This window comes from Rhincodon typus, chromosome 9 (assembly GCF_021869965.1).
Source record: "Rhincodon typus isolate 14 chromosome 9, sRhiTyp1.1, whole genome shotgun sequence".
Classification (NCBI taxonomy): domain Eukaryota; kingdom Metazoa; phylum Chordata; class Chondrichthyes; order Orectolobiformes; family Rhincodontidae; genus Rhincodon; species Rhincodon typus.
The window spans coordinates 13980792-13996598 of record NC_063340.1 but is presented as its reverse complement, the minus strand read 5'-3'; the positions used below and the strand labels follow the sequence as shown (position 1 = coordinate 13996598).

At 43.9% G+C, this 15807-nt stretch overlaps 1 protein-coding gene across 1 annotated transcript in view; it reads left to right on the top strand.

Annotated features, from left to right (window-relative positions):
* slc24a3 (solute carrier family 24 member 3) overlaps nucleotides 1-15807 on the top strand; it is a 314482-nt gene that overhangs the window by 281236 nt on the left and 17439 nt on the right. The window contains exons 9-13 of the mRNA XM_048601427.1: nucleotides 284-337; nucleotides 3730-3866; nucleotides 8047-8207; nucleotides 10001-10274; nucleotides 14931-15097. Of these exons, the coding sequence (XP_048457384.1) occupies nucleotides 284-337; nucleotides 3730-3866; nucleotides 8047-8207; nucleotides 10001-10274; nucleotides 14931-15097 (793 nt within the window). The remainder of the gene's footprint in view (nucleotides 1-283; nucleotides 338-3729; nucleotides 3867-8046; nucleotides 8208-10000; nucleotides 10275-14930; nucleotides 15098-15807) is intronic.

Below are 15807 nucleotides of genomic sequence, written 5' to 3'. Positions count from 1 at the left end.
CACTGAGCCTCACTCACTCCCCATCAATACTCCATTCACTGAGCCCCGCTCACTCGCCATCAATACTCCTCTCACTGAGCCCTACCCACTCCCCATCAATACTCCACTCACTGAGCCCCACGCACTCCCAATCAATACTGCCAATCAATACTCCACACTCATCAATTGTTATTTGAAGTATTTTTGTGTCGCTGACCTTTAGAAAATGCTGTTTACTTAGAGGTTGACACCATGCTGTATTTGAGTGACTATTCACAGAAATGTCATTATTTTTCCCATTCAGGTGGGAATCTCTGGTGTTAATATCAATGTATGCCATCTACATTGTGATCATGAAGTGAGTACAGATTTTTCGATAGCTGGAGCTGTGATGCTTTGTGATGGGGATATTCTGCTGAATTGAGCGTTATTGTACGGGAAACACTCTGCCAGCACTCTTTATTTGACTTTGTGTCTTATCTATCCACTGAAATGGCCTCACCAGTGTTCAGTTTGCGGTCAAACAGGGATGGGCAAGAAATGCTGGCCTTTCCGGTGATGACCACATTGTATGAAATAAGAAAGTGAAAAGCATCTTTCATGTTGCTAACAGACATCTATGAAGTAATTCTGCACATTCTCCCCGTGTCTGCGTGGGTTTCCTTCGGGTGCACCAGTTTCCTCCCACAGTCCAAAGATGTGCAGCTTAGGTGGATTGGCCATGCTAAATTACCCGTAGTGTCCAGGGATGTGCAGGCCAGGTGGATTAGCCATGGATAGGGTAGGGGAGTGGGTCTGGGAGGAATGATCTTCAGAGGGTCAGTGTGGACTCAATGGGCTGAATAGCCTTCTTCTGCACAGGGGATTCTACGATTTCTTTCTTCTTAAGACATTTGGAAACTCAACAATGTGATTACCCAGGCGTTAACACGTTGACTTATGTTATTTCCATTCCTAATGCCGATTGAAAACAGTCCTCATGTACAAACATCAAGGGCATTTGCAGCCTGGAGTTTAGAAGAAGGAGGGGATTCTCATAGAAACCGATAAAATTCAAACACGTCGAGACAGAGGGAAACATGGGAAAGATGTTCCTGGTGACCGGGGATGTCCAGAACCCGAGGTCACAGTCTGAGGATACAGGGAAGGCCATTTAGGACTGAGATGAGGAAAAATGTCTTCACCCAGAGAGTGGTGAGCCTGTGGAATTCCCTGCCACAGAAAGTGGTTTAGGCCAAAACATTGAATGTTTTCAAGCAGGAGTTAGATATAGTTCTCAGGGCTAAAGAGACCAAAGGGTATGGGGAGAAAAAAGGAACAGGGGACTGAGATGGATGATCAACCATGAAGGGCTGAATGGCCTACTCCTCCTATTTTTATGTTTACAGCCACAGGTAGTGTCGTGCCTCTCATTATTCTGTAAGTGTCAAATAGAACCCCCCCACCCCGCTCATCCTTCTAAACTCCATCAAGTACAGATCCAGAGTCCTCAAACACTCCTCATGTGACAAGCCCTTTACTCCTGGGATCATTCTTGTGAACCTCCTCTGGACACCCTTCAATGCCAGCACACCCTTCCTTAGACACAGTGCCACATTGATTGAAGCAAGTGGTTGAACTGTGTTTGGGCGTTGTTGCTAACTGACAGTTAATACAGACACTGCACCTCTGACAAATGCAAGTCTGGCCTCCATTGCCTGCAGCTTCGGGCGTGAGTGTGGACTGGTTCTGGTATAACCCACATGACAAGCTCCTGTTTCTCCTCCTCCTCCGATAAGCACAGCTTTAGGAAGAGCCATTGTGCCATTTTCAGAACAAATGGAAAGGTGGCCAAACGTAGACAACAGCACGATCACAGTGAAACCTCCTGGAAACCCCATTGGCAAAAACCCAAAATCACAACAATACTGTAACAGGTACCTGACCATTTATCATTTGCCCCTTTCAACTCATTTATAGACTCGACTCAATATTCCTGGCTGAGAATTACTTAGTCATACAGGGCATTATAAAAAGAGACATGAACTTGAAGCTTAATATATTTCACTCATCAGGACTGAAATAATTTACAAAACAAACAATTATTTATACAGCATGCAAAGAGAGTGCTGATTGGTTGGACTATGCTTGGCATGGAGATGCAGCATAAGATCTTAAGATAAAGGAGCATGATTAGGCCATTCAGACCGCTATGTCTGCTCTGCCATTCAATCATGGCTGATATGTTTCTCAGCCACATTCTCCTGCCTTCTCCCCGTAATCCTTGATCCCCTTATTAATCAAGAACCCATTTGTCTCTGTATCTTTCTAAGCTATAGACCGTTTAGCCTATAGTTGGTCATTGATAAGATTTTAGAGTCCATTATTAAGGATGAGATTGCAGTGTACTTGAAAGTGCATGGTAAAATAGGATGGAATCAGTACGGCTTCATCAAGGGATGGGTATGCCTGATGAATCTTTCAGAATTCTTTGAGGAGGTAATGAGAAAACTAGACAAAAATCCCATTCACCAGCTTGCCTTTGTCTAGTTTTCTGTCCTCTGCTTCCCTCCCTTCTTAAACAGGGATGCCACATTAGCCATTTTCCAGTGCTCAGCAACCCTCCCTGACTCCAGTGATTCCTGAATGATCACCACCAATGCCTCCTCAGTCATCTTCAGAACTCTGATCCGGGTGATTTATCCACCTTTAGACCTTTCAGCACCTTCTCCTAAGTGATGGTCACCATACTCATCTCTGCCCCTGATTCTCTTGAAGTTCTGGTACGCTACTGGTGTCTTCCACCATGAGACTGATGCAAAGTATCTATTCAGTTCCTCTGCCACTGTTTTCCCCCTTTACTGCATCTCCAGCCTCATTTTCCAGCAGTCTAATGTCCACTCTCTTGCTCTTTATATAATTTACTAGTTGGCTTACTCTCAGATTTCTTCTCCTTCTAATTGTCTTTTTGTTATCCTCTGTTGGTTTTTAAAGGCTTCCCAATCCTCTGGCTTCCCACTAATCTTCACCACACTGCATGCACTGGAACCTGTTACCTGTCAATCTTAGTTGACTGATAAAACTCAAACCTAACAAGATTGGTCATGGCATTGCCATGGGTTTGCCACTGGGATTGGGTGTCTCCACAAACCCTTTCCAACTGAAAAATGTGCGGGCATATTCCTGTTGCCTGCAAAGAACAGGACCCTGTGTGTGAATGCATGTAGCTGTAGCACACGCAAATGAATCACACAACAAGCCCGACTGATGATTTTAAATTGCTTTCCGGTGTAACCCATAATCCTATCTAGTCTAAAGTTTGCCAGCTGTAAAGTATGCGTCTCACTAGTGTGTGAAGTCCACTATTTGAAGTCCTGGCTGTGACTCACAAATGAGCCAGAGCTTTGACATTATCTCCAGAAGGATTGGGAGGTGGAGCAGGATTGAGTCGCTGGGACAGTCAGAGTGAGGGATAGGGTTACTATTTGGGAGTTAAGTTGACTGCACCAGATTTAGCAACATGCTGAACAGTGAGCTACCCTGCAAAAACTGGCAACAACACCATCCCATTTCATTCAGAAGAGATTCTTGTCATATCTCCCTGAAACCCACCCCATTGTTTCACAACAATGAAATATGCACGGCATCTCCTCACAAGTGTTGGGCAAACATGAATTTGACTTAGCTTCATGATGTAAGCTTCTGCCTTTAGAGATAAACAATGAAGAATGATGCTGTGATCTTCATTAATGACTGCTGTTATGGTGTCAGGTTTAACAACGTGATGCAGATTTACTTTGAAAATAAATGGAAGAAGACTTCGGTGAACATGGCCAATGGGAATGCAAACAATACCGAAATGGATGACAACAGCAACTGTGATGCAACCGTAGTCTTACTGAAGAAAGGTATGGTTCAGTCTTCGTGTACTGGAGGCAATCTCTTGGTCAGTACCATGCCCATCAATGTCCCATTTTCACACCTTGCCCCTCACACTAAAGGATGCATTTGACCAGGAAAAAGATGGAGCTTAAGATATGCAAACATTTGACTTTATTCATGGGATGTGAGCATCACTGGCTAGACCAACATTATCTGTCCATCCCCCCACAAATCCAAAGGACGGTTTAGAACCATCCACCCAAGAGGGAATGTACATTTACTTTGACTGTGAGAAATGGGGCCAGAGGAAGAAAGAAGGTTTTACTTGGAGGACCGGGATCTGCAGTAACCAAGACACATCCATCCTGCGGCAAAGTGGAGTGCTTCTCCCCATGTTGCAGATTGACTCTCAGTAACCCAGTGTTAGGCTCACAGTCTGAATAAGCAAACAAACACACACAGACACTTGCACACACACAGACGTGCACACACATACACACAGATACACGTGTACACGCAGACACTCACACACACGCAGACACTCGCACACACATGCAGACACACGGACACACACAGACACTCGCACATACACACAGACATACATGCACACGCAGACATGCACACACACTCAGACACTCGCACAAACACGCAGACACATGCACGCACACAGACGTGCATACACACACAGACACTCGTGCACACACAGACACGCACACACACAGATGTGCACACACACACAGACACTTGCACATACACACAGACACGTGTACACGCAGACATGCACACACATAGGCACACGTGTACATGCAGACACACACAGACACACGTGTACACGTAGGCACACGCACACACAGACACTCACCCATACACATAATTTTGCAGAAGAAAGCAGATAAGAAAAAACGTCAGAAATGCTGTACATCATGTAGCTTGCTCTAACCTGTGCATCAGACATTGTGTTGAAAAGTACTTTGTCAGGAATCTGTACAGTTCTGCCTTTAAAAAGCAGTTAGTGCCCTGTATCAACAATAAAAGAGTCAACCTCATTGCTGTGGATCTTCAGACAAATGTAAGCCAAGCCAGACCAGGTGAGGATGGCAGATTTTGTTCCCTAAGGAAGTGAATCAGATGGGTTTTATGACAATTGATGATGGTAACATGGTCGCTATTGGGCGAGTGTTTTAATCCCAGATTTCATCATTTGCAGTGGTAGGATTTGATCCCATGTCCCCCAGGACATTAGTCTGGGGTTCTGGATTATTACTGCAGTCCCATTCCCGCCATACTCCTCCTCTCCTAAAGAGAGCTTTGTGGTGGGGAGGGAAACAGCAGAGAAGATTGATTAATGGGTAGTTCCACAAAACAGGAATAGCACAGGCTTCAGATGGGAGGTGAGGGGGCCTAGTTAAAGAGCAATTACCTGGGCCATTATCATCGATATCCCAAGCCCATTGGGGCAGCACAGTGGCTCAGCGGTTAGCACTACCCAGTTTGATTCTACCCTCAGACGATTGTCTGTGTGGAGTTTGCATGTTCTCTCCATGGCTGCATGGGTTTCCTTTCACCATCCATAGATATGCAGGTTAGTTTGGGTTGGCCATGCTAAATTGCTCCATAGTGTCCAGGGATGTGCAGGCTAGGTGGGTTAGCCATGGGAAATGCAGGGATAGTGTAGGGGGTGTGGGTCTGGGTGGGATGCTTTTCAGAGGGCCAGTGCAAACTTGATAGGTCGAATGGCCTGCTTCCACACTGTAGACATTCTGTGATTTATGGCAGAAGGAATAGAAAGGAAGGACTGATGAGCTGTGATTGACAGAGCTGGTTAAATATCTTGTTAAAAGGATAGATTTTAAAGGAGATACAAGAAGCAGCCAGGGGCTCCAGAGCGGAGTTGCAGGGAGGAACATCTAAGCACCCGGTGGTGGGGGTCTTTGAATAAGATGGATTTATGAAAGGTGGGACATTGAGAGGAAAAAAGTGCAAAATGTAGAGATGATAAGTCCATAGCTGATGGAAGTGTAGATGAGGACATTATTAATGGTTCCTGACTGGTCAAGATGTATCTTTGGGAAACCTCTGAAGGGACTAGACTGGGGCATTAGCTGGAGATGTCATTGCTGGTGATACACTGTTAGTGTTTGACTGGATCAGTGTGAAACAACACAGCAAAAGCCTGACAGAACTGAGCAATAGAAGGTGACATGGAGGATAGCAGCACTGACTGTCACTAAAGGAACAAGATGTGTGGGGGCTGGGGTGGGTGTGTGGAAATAATGACCAGCAGAGTTGAGGAAGTGACCAGGAGCAGCCTCAGCAACTGGAAAGATGTGGGTTTGGGAATTGACTGGGAATTTTGGCTGCTGGGAATTTTGCACAGTCTGAACAAATGGCTGATGAAGGTGATTGGAATCAGTGGAAAGGGAATGGGATCCATAACAAGGGCTCAGAGTTTTGATCCTGCCCAACGCACACTTGGGCAAAACTTTGACTCAAGTCATGACGTAACATTGATGATACAGTCTGCTAACACTGAGCTGGTCACCAGATGGTAGCAACTGATGGAAACCTGGAGCTGGGCACTGACAACATGCAAGATGAAGCTGACCTTGCCCTTGCCAACAATGGTACCAAGTGTCACGTTGTTGATGTTAAAGAGGACAGAGACCACAACAGATCCATGGGGAGTTCTAGAAGCAACTGGACACAACAGAGCTGAGAAGCACAGGGAATGCACTGGGCTGGGTTTGAGTGAGTGGGTGTTAAGGCAGACAGGGACAGGCTCATAGGGCTGGGTAATAGCAGAGTGAGATGGCCCTGAGCACCAGAAAGAGGAAGAAGAATGTTAACCAACAACTGGTTACAGTTATGCAGAATGTCGGTCACAGTATCAGATTTATAAATCATGTGGAAGCCAGACAGAATGACTTCAATGTGGAAGATCTGTTGAATGATATTTCAGGCTCGCCCTGTTGCAGGAAGGATATTATTAAGCTGGAGAGGGTTCAGAAGATATTTACCAGGGTGTTGCCAGGACTGGAGGGTTTGAATTATAAGGAGAGGTTGGATAAGCTGGGACTTTTTTTCACTGGAGTGTAGAAGGTTAAGGGGTGACCTTATAGAGGTTTGTAAAATCATGAGGGGTAGAGATAAGATGAATTGCAGAAGTCTTTTCCCTAGGGTGGGGGATTTCAAGACTAGGGGCACATTTTTAAGGTGAGAGGAGAAAGATTAAAAAAAAACATGAGGAGCAACTTTTTTTACACAGAGAGTGGTTTGTGTGTGGAATGAACTTCCAGAGGAAGTGGTGGATGTGGGTACAATTACAACATTTAAAAGACATTTGGATAAGTACATGAAGAAGAAATGTTTGGAGGGATATGGGCCTAGTGTAGGCAAGTGGGACTAGTTTAGTTTGGGAACATGGTCAGCGTGGATTGGTTGGACCGAAGGGTCTGTTTCCACGCTGTATGAGTCTATGACTGGAAGGCAATGGTATGTTGCAATAGTTCTTGTTTGGGATTACTGAGCCACTTTGCAAGTGGCACCATGCTGTGAGGCCAACGGTTAGAAAGGGAGTGTGCTTGGACAGAGGGAGAATTGTTAGCAAGCAGGGACCACCAGCAATGTCCATTGAACTGATAGGGCTGGAGAGGAATCTAAGAACAGGAGAGACGTTTTACTAGAAAGGCAGTCTTGGAAAGGGCAGTGAGTGAATGGGAGATAAGCCATCCTGGCCAAAATGAGAGGGGAGAGTCAGGAACAAGGAGGAGAGGGACTCTTAGTCGGTGGCAAGAAGACACGGATTTACAATAATTGTCCAAAATTTCAAGAGTAGATGAGAATTTAATTTACTCAGTGAATTGTTATGATCCAGAATGCACTGACTGAAATACTCATGGAAACACATTTAATAGGAATTTTCAAAAGGATGTTAGTATAAACAAATGGCAGGGCTCTGATGAAAGACAGGGAAGTGAGTTGACTACTTAAGATTACTAAACCATTGGAAACAAAGGCCTGGAAAAAATTCATAAAATGGTTAACCAATGGTACAATGGATACATAAAATCATACATCACATGGGGCGGGGTGCGGCAGTGTTTGTGTTGGCTCTTTGAACAGTGCTATCCAGTTAGTCCATAATTTGGAGAATTACTGGCAAGACTTCTACTCGCAAGGCTTAAAGTTGTTATCTTTTCTTCACAGCCAACTTCTGCCGTAACTCCTCAGTGCTTATGGTGGACGAGCTGCTTTCAGCTTATCCACACCAGCTCTCTTTCTCCGAGGCCAGTTTAAGGATCATGATAACCAGTCACTTTGGACCCAAAACCAGGCTCAGCATGGCTAGTCGCATGCTCATCAATGAGGTACTTCACTCCCATCAACCAGCTACAACTGAACAGAGAGTTCAGGGGGTGTGAGCTTCCAGGTGTTAACAGGATTAAAGGGAATGCACTGTACGTGTCATTGTTATCACCCAAACTCAAGGTGTTCACATCCCCTCGAACTGTAAGGTTAAATCATGGCCTACCTGTAAAAGCTTAAAACCAACAGTCCAGCCATGATATTATGATTCTATGGTTCTATCATTTTCAGTGGTTAGCACTGCTACCTCACAGCACAAGGGACCCGGGTTCGATTCCAGCCTCAGGTCACTGTCTGTGTGGAGGTTGCACATTCTCCCTGTGTCTGCGTGGGTTTCCTCCCGGTGCTCCGGTTTCCTCCCACAGTCCAAAGATGTGCGGGCTAGGGTGGATTGACCAAGCTAAATTGCTCCATAGTGTCCAGGGATGTGTAGGCTAGGTGGGTTAGCCATGGTATTTTAAGTTCTGGTTAACAATTTAAGAGAGAAAGAAACAAAAGCAGAAATTGCTGGAAAATTTCAGCAGGTTTGGTAGCATCTGTGGAAAGAAATCAGAGTTAACTTTTCAGGTCCAGTGACCTTTTCCTCAGAACCCTTCCTCTGTCTTTTGGTTTTGAAAAAGAGAAAGACATTGACCATTTTTGGAGATGGGAATAAGACATTGAAGCGTTTGGCACGACTTGCAGAGTAGTGGGGCTTGATTTCCAGCCCACTCCCCTCACCAAAGACATCACAACATGGAGAATATAAGACTGCTTTCCCAGCTGTTTTACTGTCGGCTTAGAGAGGGAGGGAGGCATCAAACAGGGAACGCAGGACAGGAAAGAAAGTTGTCCCTGGGCCCAACTTTGTGCAGCAATGGCTCCTGATTTCTATAGAAGAGGCCTCTTACATGGATCACCAAGTAGAGAAATTTGAGATAGCTCGAGGGATTTCATAGCTAAAGTCCAATGTTACACAACCGAAGCATGAATTAACAATAAGCAGGAAAGCTTTAAGGGAAGAATTTTACTTAGATGAAAATCAGTACTGCTTTACTATAGAGGACTCACAGTTTGGATTGATATTTTGTTTATCCGTGTTTCATTTTTGTCAAGGATTGCCTGAACCCAGTGTGTACCTAATTCCTGAGACTTTTTTTTAAGCAACAGAGCAGGCTACACAATTGCATACAGGAAAAACTAATCCGGTAAGAACATAAGAATACTTGAAATGAGAAAGGCCCAATCAGTGCCATAACACAGTCAGAGACAAATTATATCTTGCCCCATCCCACAGGAGAATAACCTCCCTGTTATGATGACTGAGGGAAAGTCCAGTTAAACTTTGTCCTGACCATTCCCCCCTTGAATGCGATTTCTGAATGTCCATCTAATGTCATTCTTCCATTGTTCAACTTGACATTTTCCTGCACAGCCTTTCCCATGCGGTTACCATCATTTGCCCAATGTAGACAAGTAATCAGTGAGGATCCTGTAAGTAGTGGGCACTATACCAAAGTAAAAATCCTGTCCCATGTAAACATAAGGGTGACACTTCCAATTTTATACATCATTGAAATAAATGAATGTTGAAGACTTCAAATCTATATTGACATGATCTTCTTTAAACCAAAACGACTGCAGACATTTGTTCCCTGCTGTGAATTTATGGGTTGCTTTCTTAATTATTTCCATTCTCCTTTCAGAATCCACTAGTTCTATTGGTTCTGCAGGAAAGCATAGATCCAGGCTGTTGGCACCCAACCAGCCTCCTGCCCCAACTGGTGATAAACACAATCCCCTTTCTTATTTTCAGAGGCAAAGGCTAATTAGCAGCAAGACTGTCTCCAACGGTGAACCTGAAGTTTCCATTAAAATACCTTCGAAACACAACATCGAGAATGGAACAGGACCGAGCAACTCCACTGAGAGGAATGTCAACGGGCAGAGGAGGGAAGAGGACCGAACTGAGGTCAGCAATGAAAGGGAGAATGAAAACGAGAATGAGGACAATCAGAACAACGAGAATGATGAAGAGGAGGAGGAGGAGGACGAAAGCGAGGGCCCATATGTACCATTCCACTTGCCAGGTGAGTTGTCCAAGTTGACCATAGTGCACTTGGAAGTGCTGTTATCTCTAAGTCAGAGAGTTGTTGGTTCAAGTCCCAGTGCGGGAGTCTCTCTGGAGGAGTGCTGCGCTGTTGAATGACCCATCATCTGCCCTCTCCAGTGCACATAAGTTATCCAGTTGTGCTATTTTGAAGAACAGGGAATTATCTCCTGTGTGCTGGCCAATGTTTATTTCTTGATCAGCATCACTAAAACACATTACTTGATTATCGACATATTGTTATCTGTGGGACCCATGCTGTAGGCAAAGTAGCCTCTGTGCACCCCACATTACATAAGAGACTTCACTTCAAATGATAATTTGCAAAATGCTTTGGAATGTCCAGATGTTGCTGAAGACACTATATATAAAAGTGCATCTTTCTGGAGGTAGTAGGAACTGCAGATGCTGGAAAATCTGAGATAACAAGGTGTAGAGCTGGATGAACACAGCAGGCCAAGCATCATCAGAGGAGCAGGAAGGCTGACGTTTCAGGCCTAGACCCTTCATCAGAAATGCGGGAGGGGAAGGGGGTTCTGAAATAAATAGGGAGAGAGTAGGAGGCAGATAGATTTTCCAGCATCTGCAGTTCCTACTATCTCTGATACAATTTTAACCCCACTGCGAAGCCTCCTCTAAGGATGCCTACCCTGAAGAAGTTACCCTCCTCCCTCCGGACAAACCTCAGGGGATCTCTCTCCCACTGCAACTCTCCATCTTTTATCTGCCTCCCCCTCTCTCCCTATTTATTTCAGAACCCCCTTCCCCTCCCCCATTTCTGATGAAGGGTCTAGGCCCAAAACGTCAGCCTTCCTGCTCCTCTGATGCTGCTTGGCCTGCTGTGTTCATCCAGCTCTACACCTTGTTATCTTTCTGGAGGGCTGCTTTTAAGAGGGTTGGTGGTCGATTTAAGTCCCAGTGGGGTTTGGAAAAGGAGAGTGACTTGGATGCTCTGTATCTATTCTGAAGCACTGTCTTCTGTTATGTGTCCCGGCTGTGTGCTTTGCTTTATTGTTCCCTATCCCCAATTCAGCAAATGATCACTGGTGTATTGTTCTGAGGATGTTTGTTATACATTGAACATGCTAACAGTACCTGCTGTTCGGTTCCCTCTGCTAGTACTTGTTGAGTGACTGCAGTCTGAACCAGAATTCCCTCTGTCATTCTGTTACCATGCTATTTGGAATTGATATAGTACGCTGTAGTTTTAATCTGCCGTTATTGTGTGTGTTGAAATAATGCTGTGCGGTAATAACACTGAAACATGTAAACATATTTGTCTCAATTTGTTCATCCAGCCCTGCACCTTGTTGTCTCAATTTGTGTTTGAATTCATATGTGCTTTCAAATCCCTCCTTGGCTGCGCACTTTCCCCATCTTTCTAATCTCCTCCCACCCCAAAACCTTCTGAGGTTTCTGTGCCTCTCCAACACTGGACTGTTGTGTATTCTTAATTTTAATTGCTTCATCACGAGTGACCAAGCTCTGTTTGCATAGCCCCTCTTTACACCTATCTATCTCTCTATCTCATCACTTTCTTCCTTTAAGGCACTCCTTAAAATCTATCTTGACCAAACTTGGGAAAATCTGATCTAATCTCTTCTTATATGGATCAGTGTTATACTTCATGTTATACTGTTCCTGCGAAGCTCCTTGCTATGTTACATTGTGGTAAAGGTGTTATAGTCAGCTTGGAATACAGAATTTGCTGAAAAAAGGACATTTTTGTTGAAGCTTTTTGTAATTGGTAGAAGCAATGCCATGAAGAATTAATGATGATTGACAGTTAACTGCAGGCTTTGTTTAAATTTCACATGTTCTCCTGCATGTCAGACAATAGAGCCAAAGGGTATATAGAAATATATGTCATGGAAATTTCTCTAACCTGTTGACGTAAGCAAGAGCTACATTTCTAGAAACCCTCTTAAATATGTCAGATATTTGTAAAGTTGAAGAGATAACCTTTGAGGTGCCATCACTGTTGTGATACAGGAAAAACAAGAACTAGGTTACAGATGTCAGAATCCTACAAAGATGTGAACACCATTGTTGAAATGGCATATATGCACACAAACCTATTGGTCCATCCATAAGCCGTGAGTTGCATTACATTTTCATTCCATTAAGTTAATGTTCTCTCTGTGCTAATATTTGAATGTATTTGTGGCAGCCAGAAATTATTCCCCTGTAACTTTGTAGGAAATTGTTAATGACAGAATTGACAATGGTGCCATTCAGCCCATTGTGTCTGAGCTGTCCTTCAAACAAGCATTATGATTTAGTTCCAATTCTCCCGCCTTTCCCTGTGCATAGTATCTATTTAAATAATCTCGAATGCCAAAATTGAACCTCCCTCCACCAGGTAATGCATTCCAGATCTGAATCCCTCATTCAGTGAAGAAGTTTTTTTCTCCCATCACATTTACTTCTTTTGCATTCACTTCAAACCTATATCCACTTGTTCTTGTACCTTGTACAAGCTGGAACAATTTCTCCCTATCTACTCTGTCCAGCCCACCCACGGTTTTGAAAACCTCAATCAGATCTCCTCCCATCTGCCTTTTCTTTGTGAAAAGCAGTCCCAACTTCTTCAAGCTAACCCCATAACTGAAGTTTCTCACCCCTGGAACAATTCTTGTAAATCTCTCCTGCAAACTCTCCAATGTGTTCTTATAATGTGGCACAGTACTCCACCTGACAGGTCTAACAAGTGTCTTATGCAAGTTCAGTGTAACGTGCTTGAAGGTAAATCTATGCCCCTATTAATAAAACCCAGAATTCTGTACATTTAATAACTGCTCACTCCACTTGTCCTACCACCTTCAATGGTCTGTGCACAAAACGCACCCAGATTCCTCTCCTCCTATACCCCTTTTAGAATTGAACTCCTTATGGTATATTGTCTATCCATGTTTTTCTGCCTAAGATGCATTACCTCCCTTTTCTCTGCAATGAATTTCATCTGCCATCAATCTGTCCATTCCCCCCCAAATTGTCAATGGCTTTCGGAATTCTACACTGTCCGTCTCACAATTTAAAATGCTTCCAAGGTTTGTAGTCATGCACTGTTTCAAACGTTCACTGAAAACAGGGTGGCAAGTTCCTCCTCTTCTTAACTGTTTGTTCCAACTCTCGCTGTTTTCTTTGCTGTGTTTGTGCCTGGCTGTTATACGACTGGAAGATATTAGTTCCCTTCAATTGGTAAAGATGAGGTGTTCCCAGATTAATTCCCAATTCCCAGTCGGCATTGCAAAGCCAGAGCTTAACAAAAACCAATCTGCAATGGGAAATAATATGAGGCAGAAAGCAGCAATGTGGATGTCTGGCAACGGTGCAAACAGTGTCTGAGCATGCACAGGAAATTTAGGTTCAGGAGAAAGCAAAATGAGTTGGATCTGGTGAAAGCTGAGATGTACAGAGCAGCTGAGATTCCTGGCTTCAGTCTGTGATATCCACAGGAGAACAACAAGGGCCACAGGTGCATGAGAAAGCCATCACTTCCAGTTTCCCATCAAAGCCACTTAGCATCCTGACGTAAACATTAATCATCTCGCCATTGCTGGGTCAGAATTCTGGACAATGTTGCTGAGAGACCCCTCACCCCTTGGACAGCAGTTGTTCAAAAAGAAAGCCCACTACCACCTTCTCAAAAGCAACTGAGAATGGGCATAATATACCAATGTTGCCAGTAGCAACCATATCTGTAGAATCTAGATTTAAAAATTCATTTGTTCATTATCTCCACGAGTCCCAATCCATGTGACATATTTCAGTTTTGAAAGAAAAATGCTCTCCGACAGGAAACGGAAAGAAAGTCTTTAGTTTACAGAAAGAAGATACAATAAATTGTTTATGTTTTCAGTTCAAGACTGATGCTGGGTTTTGTTTTCAGCCCAGTTATTTGCTTGCAAAGATTGCAAAACGCCTCTAATGAAGACAGTGACTTCATAAAATTAATATTTTCCATGATGATCTGTTTGCTGCTTCCAGCTGGCTTTTGATTGATAGGGAATGTAAATCATTGATAGGTTTGCTCCATCTCTCTAAGTTTATCTCCCCTGTGAACAGCTGGGGATAGATCCACTCTTTCACTTTCTGAGGGCAGTTCAGGCTTAGAATTAGAATTAGGTTTATTGTCATGTGTACTCAAGTACAGGAGTACAGTGAAAGGTTTACAATGTCGTCCCCTCACAGTGCCATCTTAGATACAAAGCACAAATCTTAGATACAAAATCGAGAAGTAAAGATTTAAAAAAAAACGGTTGCATCACCATACAGTGATTCATAGAATAAGTTAGAAAATAAGAAATGAGGTTAAAAGGATAAACATTACAGTCAGATAAAGAGATTACAGATAAACATTATACTGCAGCAGATCTTTCAAGACTGGACATTTAGACACGGGGTCATAGCCAGCTGCAGCCCCCCTCAACACTCCCTCCCCCAACCCCATCCGATAGACGCAGCCAAACCTCAAGGCTTTGAGTTCCAATGCAGTGAGTAGGAGAAGTGGTAAAATTCCTTGTACTTCTTCAAAATAGATCAAAGGGGGAATTATTTAGAAATGGATTGTAACGACCACCACGATACTGATTAAAATGGTGATGCATGCCTCTTTTTGTCTGTATCTCCACAGTGGGAATGTGGGATGTGGTAAAGTGGGCGATTGCATGGCCGCTGTGCTTTCTGATGTACTTCACGATTCCAAACTGTGCCAAGCCTCGTTGGGAGAAATACTTCATGTTCACATTTGTCTCAGCCACCTTGTGGATTGCAGTTTTCTCGTACATGATGGTGTGGATGGTGAGTACAAGTTTCACAAGGGGCCAGAGCAAAAATGGGCAGACCCCTCCTGCTCTCTGGGAAACTTTTCAAGTTTTTCGTTCAGAGTTACTGCAAGCTGGAGTCTCTTTGACAGCTCCCCCAATGGATCAGCAGATGATGACACTCCACTGTGGGTTCCTCCTTCAAATCCTGGTCTGTACAGAGCTCCCTGTCCTTGGTTAGCACAGGCAGTGTCAGTCTAATTCCATTTTCCAACTCCGGTCACTAAATGATCAGATGTGGCTCTGATTCCTGATTGCTTTGTAGTGGTCTCTTCCCCAACGAAGGTGCATGTGCAAACCCTGCGTAAGGACAGGATTTGGTATAACCTCTTGGACTTCACTCAATCTAGATTTATTGTCCCACATGTATATTAAAAAATACAGTGAAAAGTGTTTTTTTGCATGTTATATGCAAGGTGTCACCGTACTCCAGCTCCATCTGGAAACACCGAATATAATGCAAGATTTTACTGCAATGCAGTTCATCTTTCTCCATTCTGTTTGTTCCTCCTCTACTGCTCAACGTTATGTCTGAAATGGGCTCCAGGGTTTCTGTAACGGGCTCCAGGGTTTCTGTGACAGGCTCCATGGTCTCTGTAACGGACTCTGGGGTCTCTGTAACAAGCTCCAGGGTCTCTGTAACAGGCTCCAGGGTTTCTGTAACAGGCTCCAGGGTCTCTGTAACGG